The 18,652-nt window shown below is 39.6% G+C and overlaps 1 protein-coding gene and 1 long non-coding RNA gene across 2 annotated transcripts; one reads left to right on the forward strand and one right to left on the reverse strand.

Annotated features, from left to right (window-relative positions):
* The first annotated feature begins 1,124 nt into the window (after positions 1-1,124).
* Positions 1,125-11,280, forward strand: LOC140043793 (uncharacterized). Its single transcript, XR_011844403.1, has 3 exons — positions 1,125-1,170; positions 9,611-9,686; positions 11,025-11,280. It is a non-coding gene; the product is annotated as an uncharacterized lncRNA (long non-coding RNA).
* A 973-nt stretch (positions 11,281-12,253) lies between these two features.
* Positions 12,254-16,142, reverse strand: LOC140044250 (pikachurin-like). The gene is made up of 4 exons (XM_072088728.1): positions 16,074-16,142; positions 15,709-15,779; positions 14,342-14,535; positions 12,254-13,828 (listed from the first exon to the last, which is right to left on the reverse strand). Exons 1-4 carry the CDS (start codon positions 16,140-16,142, stop codon positions 13,683-13,685), a joined length of 480 nt encoding a protein of 159 aa, XP_071944829.1. The 3' UTR covers positions 12,254-13,682.
* Between the last annotated feature and the right edge of the window lie 2,510 nt (positions 16,143-18,652).

The raw sequence follows: 18,652 nt of genomic DNA on the forward strand, positions 1-18,652 counted from the left end.
GAGACAAAACAAAACTATTAACTTACCAAGTTTCAAAAGCATACAGATGAAGATAAGCAAAATAATAAAGCGTGTCGACATCATGTCGGTATTATATTCAGTGTAAAATATTTATCGGTCGAAAAACAATATATTTTATCAAAGAAACATATAAATATATTTTACGCAGAGCAAGACACTCACTCAAATGGTAAAAATGATCAAATGATCAAGCTTTAAGTAATACTACTACAATACAGTAATACTCTCCCAGGTAAAAATTCCAGTTGAGAACAGTTGGAAATTTCAACTGGTCCAACTGGTCTTCAACTGGTCTAACTGGTTTCCAACTGGTTCAACTGGTTTTAACAACTGGTCAACTGGTTTTTCAACTGGTCTAACTGGTTTTTCCAACTGGTCAACTGGTTTTTCCAACTGGTCAACTGGTTTTTCAACTGGTCAACTGGTTTTTCAACTGGTCAACTGGTTTTTCAAACTGGTCAACTGGTTTTTCAACTGGTCAACTGGTTTTTCAAACTGGTCAACTGGTTTTTCAAACTGGTCAACTGGTTTTTCAACAGGTCAACTGGTTTTTCCAACTGGCCAACTGGTATTCCCAAAGCTCAACTGAGTTCAACTAGTCAACTGGTCCAATCGGTTTTTCAACCGGGCAACTGGTTGTTTCAATTGGTTTTGCAACTAGTTTTTTTCCTAACAACCAAGGGAATTCGGAGAAGAGCGAAAGCGGATGGCTGGGTGTACGTCGTGGGAGTACGGGAGGACCCAGGGGAGAGGTGGGGGGGGGGGTGTTCTGGGTTGAGGTGACGGGAATAGAAGCATGGTCCGTAATTACCATTCAAAATATAATTAATATTATTATTTGTAATCCTATATTATTGCAACAAACAATTATTTAAATTAAATCAAATAAAATCGAGTAAAGAAATAAGAAATTCTGCACAACTTTTTGAAAATAATGGAGCATGCGTCGTATAGGCCGGCAGACCGTAAACAGCCAATCAGAAAACTGCAAGCCAACAGCCAAAAACGGCTCCCTTTGTTTTTGTGCCAGTGTAGCTCGGCGGCAAAATCGACGATCACGCAGCACAGAGATGCCAGGTCTAGAATGGGTATTATTGGCTAATCGCATCAAATTAAGGATGAGGCACACATCTTGCTGTTTTATAAAAGGTAGGCCTGACATATATGTCTATTATTATCTCTTATTACTATAGGCATAGGCCTACAAACTATGATCAAAGATCGACAACAAAATCATATGGAGGCCTCGCCGCTCGCTGCTGGCTAGTATTAGTAAGCTAGGCGCTTCAGCCTTGGCTTGCCCCACCTTGCTAGCTGATTGATTATGTTGTGATTTTAGGTCGGTGCTGAAATGGCCTGATAATGAAAGCTACTAGGCTTACCTTAACAGTCCCGCCTGTCCTAAATCACACAAGTATCCGTAAGCAGTAAATCCAAATATCTTGGTCAATTCCGGTTGTGTCCGTTTCTCCTTGGTTCCTGCCTCGAATAGATCGGTTCGGCCGGCGTCAAGGCCCCACGTTAACATTTGCATACCCCCTGTATGCAAATCAAGCTATCGGGGCGACGCCCTCGTTCGGTTGGAGGGGTGGTCTGTTTACCCAGCGGGCGCCGTTCACAACACTCCTCCCGTGTTTGAAAAGCGGGCACCCCGTCCTGGGTCCACCTCGGGGGTAAACCAGGTGATTTTCGTACGTGAAAAAATACCCGATACCCGTAGCTATGTAGACTGCTCCCAACGATCTCTTCAGACAGTCAATGGCCGTGGGACATGCCGGTAGCACCGTCCCCTGCTTCCGTCAGCAAACGGCACCTGGTCCCTGTCTGAGAGGGAAGAGAGAATAAACGCGAGTACCTAATTATTAACCGAGGACTTGCAGTCCGCACATCGATATAAGTCGATGTCCAAAGCCTCAGATGGTGCAATATTCACACATGCACCATGGTACCACACCTCGCAATAGTCACATTGTATCATAAATGAGCCGGCCCAGGGCTGGCGACATAGACAATACAACGGTCCTGCATCCGGATCTGTAGGTGAAGAGAGAGGGGGTAAATGAAAATCAGCCAGCCATTTGGGAAGTTGTCGATCCCGACAGGGCTTCAGCTTATCATGATTTAACACCACCGTCTTATTTCTCAGCTGCACCTGAAATAAACAAGAACTAATAACGTTAGTAATAATACCGGGCCCCTTCCAGGGGGGACACAATTTCTTGCACTTCCCCCGAGGGGTAGCGTTGTCAAGAACGTAGACTTTGTCCCCACATTGGTATGGACGTTCCAGCACTCGAAGATCATAGTCCCGTTTCATTCTCTTCTGAGTCTGCTTTAGCGTATCCCTAGCGATGCCATGGGCATCACGGGTCGCTTTCACCAAATCTGCAACGTAGATAGCGGCTTCCTGCTCATTAGTGGACCGGCATTCTCCGAACATGAGATCAGCTGGTAAATTAACCTCTCGGCCCAGCATCAGCATGTTTGGAGTAAAACCAGTCGAGCGGTTCACCGTGGCGCGTAGTGCACCAGCAATCTGCGGGAGATAGACATCCCAGTCTCGTTGTCTCTTCCCAACGAAGCATCGTACAGCATCCATAAGTGTTCGATTAAATCGCTCTACTTGACCATTAGCCGACGGTCGGTAGCTTGTCGTCCGGGTCTTGTGGATCTGTAAAACTCTACATAAAGATGCAAACAATTCACTCTCAAAATTTCTCCCCTGGTCTGAGTGTAACTGAAAAGGTACACCGAATCTAGAGAAGAAGTCCCTTACTAGGGCTCTAGCGGTTACCTCCGCAACCTGAGACGGGAGCGGGCTGATCTCAACCCATTTTGTGAATTGGTCGACCATCATAAGAACGTAAATATTCCCCTGTTCAGTTTTTGGTAACGGGCCGAGGAAATCGATATGTACGCGTTCCATGGGAACGCCGGCCTGGAATTCAGTCAACCGATGTCGACCTTGCCGAGTAGCCTTCTTGCTTCTATTACAAATGTTGCAAGTCTGTACATACCTCTGTATATCCCCGCCCATACCGTACCAGAAAAACTTCTCCTTCAATCGGAACTTGGTCCGGGCGACCCCTTGATGACCCGCCGACGGCAAATCATGATGTAACCTAAAAGCTACGGCGTGTAGCTCCTTGGGCAACACAAGTAGTCGTCCGGTACCCTCTGCTTGGTTGATGAACAGTATACCTGCCTCCGTGAGATGCAAGCGTTGCCTGTTCAGCCAGTAGTGTTTGGTGGCAGCGCTGGAGATAAACAGCTGATTCTCGGAGGGTTCCCCATTCTGCAACCAGTCCAGAACAGGTGCCAAGTCAGGATCACTCGTTTGATGTTGCCGTAGCTCATCCAGTGAGTAACCCCAACACTCGGCTCCCTTCGGCCGTAGCTGTACTGCAGCCACTCGTCCACCATCATCGTCCTGTAGGAAAGAAAACTGAATCGTACCGTTAGTAGCAGTCCGTGATACCTCTATACTTACTTGTCCACCGGGGTCCCAAGGAACATCGTCCCCTGGCAGAGTACCCTCCAGGTGGTCCACGGCTACCTGGTGTACGTGCGCGATGGGCACAACGTCGTCCACTTCATCCTGGAACGCTGACCATCTCGCATCCGCTCGTTGACAGTACGAACAGCCCCCACAGGGAAGCCCTTCAAGCGCAGGCCGTTCGTGGCTACTGTCATGAGTTTCGGGCCGGCGAGACAGAGCATCGGCGTTGCCATGGTGTTGCCCTCGGCGGTGTTCAATCAACAGGTGGTACTGGCTCAACTCCTCAATCCACCGAGCGAGTTGCCCCTGTGGCTGCTTGAAGTTGAGGAGCCAGGTCAGGCTATTGTGATCAGTCCGCACTCTAAAAGGTCTGCCTAGAAGGTAGTGCCTAAAATGCCTTGTCATGAACACAATTGCTAGCAACTCCTTGCGTGTAGTGCAATAGTTCCGTTGTTCATGAGTTAGACGAGCACTTGCGTATGCAATTACCTTCTCCTTACCTTCCTGCACCTGGAGCAGCTCGCCTCCTAGCGCTTGATCCGAAGCGTCGACATCCAGAATAAATTCATCAGTCCCGTTCGGCAAGGCGAGTAGAGGAGGTTTAACGAGAGCAGCTTTCAGGTCGGTGAACGCTTGTTGTTGTTCCTCATCCCAGTGAAACTTCACCTCTTTTTTAGTGAGTTCATATAGAGGTGCAGCTAAACCAGCAAAGTTCTCAATGAACTCTCTATGGTAATTAGCCAACCCCAAGAACTGCTGTACTTCTCTCAGATGGGTAGGTGCCGGCCAGTCTTGAACAGCCTTTATATCCGAATCGGACACTGCCACCGTATCCTCCCCAACGATTCGCCCTAAAAATTCAACCTGTTTCTGAAAGAAAACACACTTTTTAGGTTTAAGTTTAAAGTTGTTAACACGAAATCGCTGCAGAACCTGAGAGAGGTTGCTGAGATGATCTTCAAACGTTTTACCTAGCACGACAATATCATCGAGAAATGCCAATACCGTATCCCACGCCAATCCCCGCAGCACCAAACCCATGGCACGGGAGAAGGTTGCAGGACAATTGGTAAGACCAAATGGCATTTTCACGAATTCATACAGGCCATGCTTGGTGATAAACGCTGTCTTCTTACGGTCTTCATCCTTCATCTTAATCTGCCAGTACCCCCAAATCGCGTCCAGTTTAGAAAACCAGATATTCCCCGACAGTGTGTCAAGGCAATCACGAATCAGAGGTAATGGATACGCATCTTTAGTCGTGATGTTGTTGAGAGCTCGATAGTCAATGCAAAAGCGCACAGAACCATCGCGCTTCCGGACCAACACAGGCGGTGACGCCCATTCGGACATGGATGGTTGAATAACACCAGCCTCCAACATCTTCTTTATCTCCTTTTCCTCCTCCCCCACAAAGCGCAGAGGAGTATGGCGGAGCCGTTGCCTGATTGGTGAGGCATCTCCAGTGTCGATGCTGTGTTCAATATCACCAAAGGTGCCAATGTCGAACTGATGAGCGGCGAAGACATCCTGGTAATCAACCAATAGTTTAGTGAGCGCGTCAGCCTCTTCACCTGAGAGATTAGATCTCGAAGAGTCCAACATGCCCACTAGGTGCGCCGGCACCCCCTCGGGTTGGTTACCGTCACCGTCCGCTTGATTCGACAAAGCATCCTCGGACGGAGTCACCCCCGTCTGGAACACACTCACCCCTTCAGCTTCCCTGGCCGTACCTATCTGTCTACCCTTTTTCATAGTAAGATAGTGATCAGATGTGTTGATGACACAGATGCATGGCGCATCAGTGCGTAGATGTAAAGTTGCCGGTATCGCCACATCGTCAGTAGTTGGAACTGGCTCTATAAAGAAATCAGGCATAGATACATTGTTAGTCACAAGTTTACATTTAACATGAGCGGCTGAGTGAGGAGGAATTACTCTCCGTTTAGCCACCGTTACCTGGGCAACCCTAGGTTCCACCGGTGAATCCCCTCTTAGAGATATGGTACTGCCCCCAATTGCCAAAAGCAAATTTCCACAATCGATAACGGCTCCCTGTGGATGAAGAAAATCACCACCCAAGAGCATATCATCATTGATGGGGGCAACATAAAAGAATTCATGGTACTCTTTGGTTCCCAATGTAAATTGTAGCGGCCCCACCTTCGACCCTGGCATAGATGTCCCCCTCCCCGCCAAAGTAAAGGACAGGGTGGACACCACAGGTGGTGCCGGATCCAGACTTTTATAAACCTTATCGGATAGTATGGTAAAATCCGCTGCAGTATCCACGACTGCGTCAATTTTGGTACCATTGACAAAAGCAGTTGCATGCAACGCATTCAACGATTTTACCCTATTGATAACAATCCGGGTTTGAGTCTCTTCAGTTTTGGTTGTTGTCGGTGTAGATGATTCAATCAGCCCTGAGCTAATTGCAGATGGCTCAATGATCGTCACAGGATCCGGTGCTACCCCCTCTGTATCTACAGGCTTGGCCATCGGGCCTAGCTTGGGGATAGTCGACGAACCATCCTCTTTCTGGCCAGCTTCTGGAACCGGGTTAGGTCGTCGGCCCTCTGACCCAACCCTTACTCGTTTAACGGATCTGGCTCATTGCCACTAACCTGACGCAAACGGCTCGCTAATCTCGGACACTCCCTGCGGAAGTGTCCCACCTCCTTACATTCAAAGCAAGCCAGTTCGCCTGGTCTCAGGAAACGCATGAGCTGATCCAATTGATTCCGCATGGCGGCAATCTCCGTGTTCACGGTGTTCTCCACCCGTCCCAGATTGGTATTCAACGTCTGGAAATTACCCTCCACAGTAGCCAAACGGGCTTCTGTAGTAGGAGTATTGTTGGTGGGTGGCACCGACGTCACAGTTCGTTGCTGGTTCTGGCCATCAGTAGGTGCGGGTTCCGGAGGAACCCAAGCTGGTGCTGGCCTTTGAAACGTTACACGGTTTCCCCTCATAGGCCTCCCTCGCACCTGCTGAATGGACACCTCATCGCCAGTTTCACCCTCGGTATCGTCCTGGTCTTCTGAAGGTAGCTGAAAAGATAGTGGGGGTGCAAAAGAAGTACGGACCGTGGACCTAACATGAGGTTTCACGGTATCCTTAACCTTACTCTTACGTTTACTATATAACCCCCTATAACTATCATATTTTTCAAACTCCCTAATAGCTCTGGGAATAGTTGAGCAGTGCTTGTGCATGACGTGCCTACCTACTTCTGCATCACTGCACCCAATACAAAACCTAACTACGGCCTGCTCTTGGATCCACTCCTTGGGCAAATCCTTAAACGCCTTTCTAGTCAAGGTTAGCACTCTATCTCCCCATTCCTCTACAGTCTCCCCCTCATTTTGCGTAGCAGTCTCTAATTTAGCTTGGAGGACTGCGGGGAGCTCGTCCTCACTAAAACGTCGGTTGAAAGCTTTAATGATCTGCCTAAAGCCCAAATCAGCGTCCATTTCTATCAGATTCACATAGAACTCAGCCGCCGCCCCGTCTAAACACCAAGTAAGGACGTCCTTACTTTCACGGTTTGTGAGTTCCTGCTCCTCTATAAATGAAGCCAACCGCCGCTTAAAGAAGGACCAGTTGTCTCCCCTCCCCCTAAACGTTAGAGACCTAGGTATATCTTTTTTACGCATCCTCCTACGTTCTAAAAAACCCTGCCGGCCTTCATAGTGCCTGATTCTTGGGGTCGCCCTAAGACACTCCACTGCTGTCCTAGCCCCTGCACTATGTCTATCCGACTGTCTATCCGACTCTCTACTCCTGCTACTATCAGTATCAGCACCATCCCCACTAAGGTCACTATCGCTGGCCGATGGAGATCGCCGGCGAGCCCTAGTTTTAGACCTAGCGGTTTTAGATAGTCTCCTGGGGAGTCTTTCCTCCTCGTCCTCCCTAGAGCTAAAACACGAGTCTAAGGTTATCGGAGATGGCTTTTTGATGTAGCTCCTACGTTGTGTTGACCTATTCTTACTCCTATCCTGGTCAGAACGCCCAGCGAAGGTGGATGGCGTATAAGCCCCAAGCCCACCTTCGAGATAACGAGGATCACTAGCAGGTCCTGTAGTATAATACGTACCTGGTACGTCTAATAAAGGAGTAGCCTGGGGCGATGAGAGGACGTGGTATCGACCACTATGGCCCCCGTCATTTTTCCCCCGATATGCCCCTTCCATACCTACAGATTGTGAGACCTGCGACCCCTTTCTGGCCGCTCTATTTTGCTTCTCCACTAGAGGTGACACATTATCAATCATCTGGCCTACGCCTCCCCCTAAACTCGGATTCGGCTGAAAATCCAGGTAATCCACCAACCTGGCAGTACCAGCTACTCCGTGTATCTGATTAATATTAGAGGGCGTAATGTTGCCATGGGTAGCCCGCCATTTAATTATTCTAGTTGCTCGTTTCTTCCCTACATTAGGGACTCCATGAAGATCTTGCACTGGGCAAAAGTTAACTAGAACCTTATTAGACGACATGATCTAAAAATCGTCTCTCTTCTATTGGGTTGTTATGCTCCTAAATCTAGTTACAGTGTATGGCAGATGTTATTAAGCAAAGAGTACGATACAAATTAAAATACCGCCAGACGTAATAAAAATTACAGGCCCAACAGTAGAATAAAATATCGTCAATGCAGTAACACACACACAATATTGCAAAATGGTTGTTGGAGATGCAAATATAATAAAATATTTCACCAGCAAACCTGCAATGAGAAACTAGATTATTCAAAAAGACGTCAATACAGTTTAACAACACTTACCACTAAACCTTCCCCCGATGCAAAGAAAGGAGAGCGATAATGCCACTGTGAGGTTAACACAATAATACGCACAGCCAATATAATTTCTCAAGATGAAAAACCTGACTGACGGACGAAAAAGATGTTATCAATAAAAAACAATCAAATTTAAAATTAGTGGTGCCACTCAGTTCAACGGCCACGCCTAGTATCCCACCAGGTGATACGGCCTAGTAAACTGCCCACTAATCCTTCAACTATAGCAAAATAAATACAACTCCCGGTACGCATCGACTACCCCGTCGATACGCTAATCAGCAAGTATCCAAATGCCACAATACTGCGTGATTAACTTTACCGGTATGTTGTAACCTTCAACAAATATACCAACTTCAATAAACTAACAAATGCACCGTAAGTACAATAAGTTAATAATTTCAGCAGAGGACGAAATACCTCGCAATCAACCCGATCACGTTAAGAATGCCAGCTGGCAATCAAGGCACCCGCCTCCCCACCAAAAAAAAAAATTTCCGAGCTTTTGCTCGCAGCGCCAATGTTGTGATTTTAGGTCGGTGCTGAAATGGCCTGATAATGAAAGCTACTAGGCTTACCTTAACAGTCCCGCCTGTCCTAAATCACACAAGTATCCGTAAGCAGTAAATCCAAATATCTTGGTCAATTCCGGTTGTGTCCGTTTCTCCTTGGTTCCTGCCTCGAATAGATCGGTTCGGCCGGCGTCAAGGCCCCACGTTAACATTTGCATACCCCCTGTATGCAAATCAAGCTATCGGGGCGACGCCCTCGTTCGGTTGGAGGGGTGGTCTGTTTACCCAGCGGGCGCCGTTCACAACAATTACATGGCTGTGTACGACTGCAAATTGTCTTATTGGCCTCTACATAGTACTAGCCTATAGTAGGCTAGAAACAAAGCCCAACAATACTATATTATTAACCTATTATTAGCCTACATGTCATTACCACACAAACGAGATTTATTTCCATTCATTCATGATCACTTTTGTTATTTTGGCCTACTAGGCTAGGCCTCTAAAGTCTAGCCCTAGGCCTCTAGTAGTTGTAGGCCCAAACTAGCTACAGTAGTACTACTGTTCTGCATGTTGTATTATCACTACTCTAGCTAGTGTCGTGATGACATGCATGGCTGCTATTTTAACATATACTAAGCCTAGGCTAGCCTACTATTCTAAAAATAAAGCAAACTAATCCATGCTGTTTTAGTCTGTCTCCGTTTCCTTAAACTAAAAATATCCTATATTTTTAAATTTTCCTTCAATTTTTTTCATACACAATTGCAGGTGATTTCCAGTTTACTTGAATACAACCAACAAGGCTATAAACCAACCAAAAAAGTACAGCAGTACAATTTGAAGGGTAAATATATTTATGTATACTTTCTTTCTTGGAATGATCCAAGAAAATAGTTATTTATATGGCCTTTGGCCCAAATAATATACAATGTAACAATTCAATCAATAACATTAGAGTGCGTTTAAGAATTCTGTTCTACGTTAAAATGAAAAAAATATATATATTTTCCAAGCTTAGTAATGAGATATTTGTAGTAGACATAAGATAAATATATTTTAATTTAGAGGGGTTATTTGTATAAAATGAAAATATATTTAGATCTAATATCTGAATAAAAGGGACAAACTAAAGTGAAATGATACTCATCTTCAATAGAGAGAAATGGCGAACCGACGTCTAAAATCCGAGTGGGTATAAAATCATAACAAACCGTTGAGGGCGACACATTTCCTATGTTTATACACGTGAATCATGGCGTTGTCTAACCAATGTTGTTGCTGTAACGCTCATAATTCTTGTTGTATTTGTGTATTTACACAATAAAACAATGAAATATGTATAAAAGTCATCCATCATTCACAATCATATTCCTAAAAATATCTCATATCTGTATAGGTCTACATTAGACTTGGCCTATAGTATTATAATAGAATGGTGTTATCAAGTATTCATTACTGGCGGTAGCCCCCTGCAGGAAGCATCACTAGCCACATAACAAAATGGCAGTTGTCAAGCTGAAACTAATGCTAGGCCTACATCTACTAGAGATGCTCTATTTAGTCTTACTACCTAGCTAGGAGACGCCTAGCAGCACCCTAGCTAAAGTAGTAGTAGTGGGTACAGTACGCAATAACGAATTTCCAATATTATTATTATTATAATAACCGATAATCCGTGCTAGGCTCGAGGTACTACAGCATACATGCCAACTATCTAGGGCCTAGAGCTGGGTACAGTATATAACAAAAACGCGTCTTAATTCAATCCAAATTAAAATAAAATATGTTAAGATTTGCCCATATAACATTAAAATTGTTAAGGGTGTTGCAAAAAAAAAAGATACTGCTATTATGTGTGTTTTAAACGTTCTTTTCTACCTTCCTTTTTAACTCAACCCATCGGAATTTCCCATACAAAAACATGTGGCGAAATGGTTTGTTTACAATCTATACCCACTCGGTGAAATTTGAGTGACGTCATCGCGGTTCGCCATTTCTCTCTATTGCTTGTAGAGAACATAATTTGGATAATCATTCTTTAATTTCTATTAATATATGATTCCATCTTCCTTTTTCAGTAAAACAGTATATAAATTGATACTTGAGATTTGAATTTGATTTATTCCTTGTACTACCAGTATATTATTTATTTAATCAATTTGTTTTGGTTTTTCTCTTTCAGGACTAATTTTGTCAACATGACTAAATAAAGAAGGTGGCCATAACTTCATAAATATATTACTGAATAAATGCTAGACCTCCATTTTCATGGACCTGTAAAAAGGAAACGGCAGGGATATGCTGACATTTGTGTAGATGTAGGGGTTATGCAGGTCGTTAAGACCTTTGTGGGGTAATTAACTACAGTACTGCAGAATTGAAAGTAACTACTGTAATTGTAAATATTAAAGTTAATAAAATAAACAGTTAAACAATAAGTTCTGTAGTTTGTGTAATTTGTTTTTGTACTGAAATTTACCAGTTGGGAAAATTCTCAACTGGGAAAAATGTACAACTGGGAAAATTTACAACTGGGATTGATCACACCAGTTGGAAAATTCACAACTGGGATTATCAGACCAGTTGAGAAATTTACAACTGGTAAAATTTACAACTGGGATTATCAGACCAGTTGGAAAATTCACAACTGGGAAATTCACAACTGGTAATTGTCTCAATTCACAACAGGGAAAATTCCCAACTGGGAAATTTCCCAACTGGTCTTCAACTGGAATTTTTACCTGGGCTGTATGTAATTTTAAGCGGATCAAGCCAAATAATAATGCATTTCAGCTTGACCATTGTTATGCCGATAGGTTCCCTTGACCTTTTGTGTATCAAATAAAATTCATTAGTTATAATTAATCCATCAATCATTATCCATCAACCATTATCCTTCAGCTTTTTAGTGCATTGTGTTTCAAAATGTTTTTGTGTACAAAAAATGTGGGTTATAAACATGTTTTACTAGTCTATTAAATTCTAATCCCTCAATTTTCACAGGCTTTATATTATTGAATTTTATTGAAATTTAAATAGGTATGATTACATTTTAGTTGAATAATATTATTATAATATATTATATTTGTATTTTTACATCTCACTATGTCGATCGGTTGGTCGGTCGGTCGGTAAACACTAACCCAAATTTGAGCACGCGACTGAAGCCATGTATGACCTTGTTAATTTCCAAAGATAGAACAACAATATTGTATCTTATGTTATATTTTTTATGCGGACATAATTTGTTGAAATGAATGTTGAATAAATGAGCTATGGTCAACAAGAAAAAAACTACAATAAAACAATTTAAGAAAAAATATAAATTGCAAAACCTGTCCTATAATAGTGTTCTCTCCACAAAAAATAATTTCACAAAATTCAACAAGTCTTAAACTTTATTTGCTTTTCGTAAAAGTAAAGTTAACTGAGATGATAAAAAATGCCATAATAATAAAAATAAAAGTAATGAAAAAAAAATGAAATTTGTGATTTCAGGGTAAAATTGTATAATCAGATATTTTAAACATAACTTGTTTTCTAAAACTATGGCATAATAATAAAGTAAGTTATTTATACAATATAAGTTCCATGGTAACTATAAACAATACTACATTGTAATATTAAAATACAACTAAAATATGTAGGCTATAAATTAAAAAAACCTTTAAAATTGTTTAATCTAAAATAAAATTCCTACATACATGCACAATGTTTTTCTATGACGTATTATTGTGCTTATGTAACGTTTATTCTTTTTTCTAAAAAAACTTCTTTTCACTATAAAATCGTATACAAATCAGATGCTATAGGTTTAAATATATATATAACAAAATAATGGAAATGTATTATATAACACTCAGAAAAAAATTGATTGTAAGTCGATAGAAATAATGAAATTTCTAATCAATAAAACTATTTTAAAAGTATGTACTATAAATTCATAAAACAGTTACATGGTTGACAGAAATGAAAATAGTTGATAAAATAGCTACCTTTACAGAAAATCATATCAAATATTGGCAAATTAGCAACATTGGTATGCCAACCATTACTGTTATTTTGTGTCGTTTTCATTCAACTTATTAATTTCAAAATATGTAAACAATTTTAAAATAACTTGTTTTTACATATTGAAAAAATAATAAAATCATGAATGGCTTTCCAACAAAACTGCATATTTGGTCAATGTTAACATTTACATATTATTTTAAATATTTTTTTCACAATTTGAATACAGTAATTAGAGACACACATTGAACACACTGATACTAATGATATGTGTAAGTTGTGTGTTTTATTATGTCCTCACTTACATAGCATCCATGCTTTGTGTTATTTTGTTTTTTTTTTATTTTTATCTTTTATTACAGTAGACGTTGACACAATTGACTTACTTTCAGGTTTTTATTTTAAATGCAATATCTAAAAGCATCATATAGAATAATTCATGTTTTATAATGTAAAATTGCCATGACAGCAATGAAAGTACTAATTATGATGCATGAATAATAATTTCTTATATTCAGAGTAAACCCTGTTGACCTTTGACATAGGGTAATGCAGCATTTAAGAAAACTCACTATATTTAGTTGCAGGTGTTTTGAACCTTGATTGGTTATTAGATTGATTGCAAGTAAGCAGCTCCTGGTTGGCTGCAAGTACAACAGCCCCTAATTGGTTGCAAAAACAGCAAACCTTGATTGCAATCAACTGTCCTGTGATAAAATCACCTGATTGGCTATAAGTAACAACAGTCCTGATAGGTTGAAAACTGTTCTGAATGACTTATGCTTGACATGAACTTTACACCTTTATATACTTATGAATAATTAATTAATTAATTACAAGGGCCTACATTCTCTCCTCCTACAGCTTCTGATTGAAGATTTACTTCTCCTGAGTGAATCTGTAATTTTGATATGCATCCCACTATGCCCATTGTGAACTGGCCACCTGTGTGCCTTGAAACATCTGGTGCTCCACCTGCGAAGAAAAACAAATTTACAATTATATACAAAAGAATTAAATCATTTTACACATTTTATTTTTTCTTTCTGTTGATATTTCTAAATGGGTAAGGAAAGTTGTGCTGTTCACATCTGAGTGCAATTCAGCCCAGTAGGCAGCGAGTCGGAAGTTATTCCTCAGCATTTTGGTAATAAATGTTTATTAGTGAAATGGATAGAGTATTTTCAATAGTTAAATAAATCAATCAATCATATCAAGTCATAACAATATTTAATCTAGGTCCTATTCCATGAATACAAAACATTCATTACCTGTTGTGAAAGCTGAAGGCTAGATTTAGAGCATACAAAGAAATTTTGCGGAATTTGGAAGAGGAGCGGAGCCATATTCAAACAGACAAAATTCTTAAAATTGTTTACAAAAATGTATAATGTACCACCTAACTGTGAGGATTGATCCAAATAATGCATGTCAAGTGATACAAATAAACCAATCAAATGGCAAGGATATGTTATATTATATATTTACCCAAGTAAACTGGACCAGGAACATCCAACCTGACATTTTGACCCTCAGCTTCACCTGATGCTTTGTTGACATTATCATCAACTGTCAAATAGCCTAGAGTGCCGCTCCTTTGAATGTAGGCTACATGTTCAACGTCATCATCAACTCTGAACGCAGTCCACTTGATTTCTGCAATGCCCGACCCAAGTTGGAACCTGCACCAAAAAAAAGGATTGAAATTGTTTGATAAAATCAACAAGTTGTGAGAGAGTTAAATTTATAATTATTCTAACCATCACATAATAGACATGTCCATAGAAATGATAAAAAGATAAAAAGATAGAAATCAGATCATGATTATTTTACTGAGATCAATTGTTGGGCCAATACGGTTGTGTTCAATCACTTGAAAATACTAAATTAAATGCTGATTCGTTGATTTTATCTTATGAATTAATTTTATATCTATATATAAATTATGGTTAATTCTGACATAGGCAAGCACAATGCAAAAACTTCGGTATAAATCTCCGCCTTATCTATCTTAGATGTACCGGGAAACGTACATTTGATAACATTAGTTTTCAGTACTACGCTATTTTTCCATTTTTGTCTTTTACAATGACAAAATTTAGCGTTACCTAGCAAAATTTGTGGATATCACAGGGTTATTTTCACACTCGCGCTGTTGTTCAACTGGCTTGCGGCAAAATGGCCGTTGGTGGCGAAATTCAATATTAAATACAAATATTTTAGTGGTTCAACGTATCGTGAACAAGGCCAACTGCAATTAATTTGTTTTAGATATTCAACTAATCAATTATATTTATTAAAGGCATTTACTTTACGTGAACTACAATTTGTTTTAGTAATTTAATTATTATTGAAGGCGTTTACTTTTACATGAACTACAATGTGATTTTAGTGATCGTGAACTACAATTTGTTTTAGTAATTTCACTATTATTGGAGGCGTTTACTTTTACGTGAACTACAATGTGATTTTAGTGATTCAACTGAATCGTGAACTACAATTTATTTGTTTTAGATATTCAACTATCAATTATAAAGGCCTTTACTTTACGTGAAATACAATTTGTTTTAGTAGTTTAACTAATTATTTATGCTATTTATTAATCATTCTATCAAATTTAAGTGCGATTCAATGTTACTATAGGAGGCTAATTGAACTAATTATTTATGCTATTTATTAATCATTTTATCAAATTTAAGTGCGATTCAATGTTACTATAGGAGGCTAATTGAACTAATTATTTATGCTATTTATTAATCATTTTATCAAATTTAAGTGCGATTCAATGTTATTATAGGAGGCTAATTGAACTAATTATTATTGCTATTTATTAATCAGATAAAAATATCACATACATAAAAACTAAATAACCGTCTTTAATGCCTAGAGAAATGAAGTCTCTCTGTCTGCCGGCCTCACCAGCTTCCTAAAATATTAAGAAAAAAAGTAAATTTTAAAACTTGATTACATAAGTTTAATGAAAGATTTATGTACGTTTGGTTAATATGGAACCTAAGGGTACATCATAGATACATTAAACGGACTCAACAAAGTGAAAGGAGGTTGATTGTAGTGTACATTAGGGAGTTTTCGCAACCTTACGAATACGAAAACGACGGCAGCAGCGGTGGCACAGCAGCAACAGCAGTAACAGTAATATAGTTAAACTTTGATGAATGCGGGTATCGTAGGTATTCAAAATAGGTGCAAGGACTAGTACACCGTCAACGTCTGTGGAAGCTGTAATAGCTACATCATCTCCTACTAACCTTGCACCATTAACATGCATTAAATCATTCAGATAACATTTTTTTAGGGAATAGGTTTACTCCAATAATAAATACAATGATAAATAAAAATACCAGCAGGGTTGGGATGAATTTTAGAGTAGGAGGTTATAGAGGTTCTTGTAAGAAAAAAATAAATAATGAGAGTAATATTGACTGAAAGAGCTCTAAGACTAGAGTATCGAGGTCGAGATTAAATCTGTGTTTAGGGATGGAAGCAGGACATAAAGAGTTAGTTGACAATCAAATTCAGGAAGATGTGCAAGTCCGCTGTGGTTTCTTTCATTACCACATACAAGATAATTACTCTCATCAAGGAAAATCTGCCTTGGTCTCAGGTACAAACACAATCAAACATTGCCTTAACTCTATAAGTTCATGATTACCACCATATTCAGTCCATTCAATCTTCCAGTCAATAGATGAGCATGTTAACGTCTTCTCTACAGCCACCAGTCCAGTGGCAAAATCCCCTCCAAGCGTTTCTTTCATTTGGTGAGCTGAATATGCGACATCCACAGATATGGTAATTAAAAACACACGCAAACTAAATGTATATAAACTTTCAAGTAGTATTAAGGTGTAATGAAAAGACTAAACTAAAGTGTTAAAAACAGACGAGAGAGAATTGTTTAGTAATATTAAATTCTATTTATCATTTAAAAATTTGAAATATAAGTTCTACAGAAGGCTCTTAATTATTGCACTATGCTATTTTACTGCAGCTCAAAATAGGCCTATAGTACATTCTACAGTATAGTAGTTGTGTATGCTTGAAAGTAGCTGTGTATGCTTGATGGTGGCTGTTGTGCACTATGTCTTGACTAACCGATCATTTATTACGTCTTCGTCAAGATCATAACCATCGTGGCTGGTCGTTTTACCTTTATTGGTTTCGTAGGCTATCAAAATAAAGTGCCCATATAGATTAAAGATGACCTTACCATAGCTTCTATCACCCCACTTTATCATAAAACTACCAGAGAGAGGTTTCGAGGCTGCTATCAACCTTTCAATAGAAATCGTTGTCCCTTTCTGCCAATTATTGCTGCTAAATTCGACGTAATCACTCTCATCTTCAACAGATAATCCATGTTTGATGGTTGCAGTGGAGGAGAGGGAACCCGTAGGTATAGTTTGCTGGTAATAGGTTGATGTTAAAGCGGTTGGTGTCTTTGGTAACGCAAACTTCGGTAACTATAATATCGTTCGGTCGTGCTGCAGAACGAGTGGGTGTATCTGGGAAAAAAACCAACATTAGTGTCCAAACAGTGCCAGTTTTCACCTAACCATTTATTAAATATTGTAAGTATGTCACAGTAGAATGGATGCAGACGGTAGGATACTGACATTTTTGAGAAAGTGAAAAGTTTACTTGTTTGTGTTACCTTGGCGAATGTCAATCAATGTACAATCAACTCCACAAAAGAAGTGACTATAGCTGAATTATTATTATTAGGTTTACATGCTTCTTCCTAAAGCTTGGTTCCCACTAGAACGTAACGCAACGCAAGCGTTTTAACCAATGACAAGCGAAGTTATAGACAGTTAGCAATCATTTAATTTCATTTCATTATTTATTTGGTCTATTTAAGTATATACAAAACAAAAAAAACTGAAATTGGGGAGACCAGGGTCAACCTAAGTGAACTTAATCACTGTAGCTGAGCCGGTTGACCCAACCCCAAAGTCAGTTTACACATAAAAGACATAAAGACAAAATACAGTTACAGCGAAGGTTGTTTCATAAACAACAAAATAATAAAAAATAAAAATGTCCAGTAATTGAAAATGAAAATGTGAATCTAACATGTCTATTCTGGCGGAGGTTATGTGGTCGATCGCGTGTGATTATTTCTTTCTATATTTGTTAGCAGGATTACTCAAAAGTTACTGCCCGATATTTTCATAAGATTCAGCTGTATAGGAACAGGATAACTATTTACACGCCTAATACATGTTTTAGTCGCATGTATATGTATATGTCCTTGTTATGTGAAAAAACACTTACTTATAGTAAGTACATGGCTGCTACTCAATAGCACTCTCATTGTTCTATTATTATTTGTTTGTTTTACATTTTTATTTGATTTTCTTCTTCGCTTCGCTTTGAGTCTGATAAAGTAGAAGAGACAAAACAAAACTATTAACTTACCAAGTTTCAAAAGCATACAGATGAAGATAAGCAAAATAATAAAGCGTGTCGACATCATGTCGGTATTATATTCAGTGTAAAATATTTATCGGTCGAAAAACAATATATTTTATCAAAGAAACATATAAATATATTTTACGCAGAGCAAGACACTCACTCAAATGGTAAAAATGATCAAATGATCAAGCTTTAAGTAATACTACTACAATACAGTAATACTCTGTATGTAATTTTAAGCGGATCAAGCCAAATAATAATGCATTTCAGCTTGACCATTGTTATGCCGATAGGTTCCCTTGACCTTTTGTGTATCAAATAAAATTCATTAGTTATAATTAATCCATCAATCATTATCCA

This window comes from Antedon mediterranea, chromosome 3, assembly GCF_964355755.1.
Source record: "Antedon mediterranea chromosome 3, ecAntMedi1.1, whole genome shotgun sequence".
In the NCBI taxonomy this organism is placed as follows: Eukaryota; Metazoa; Echinodermata; class Crinoidea; order Comatulida; family Antedonidae; genus Antedon; species Antedon mediterranea.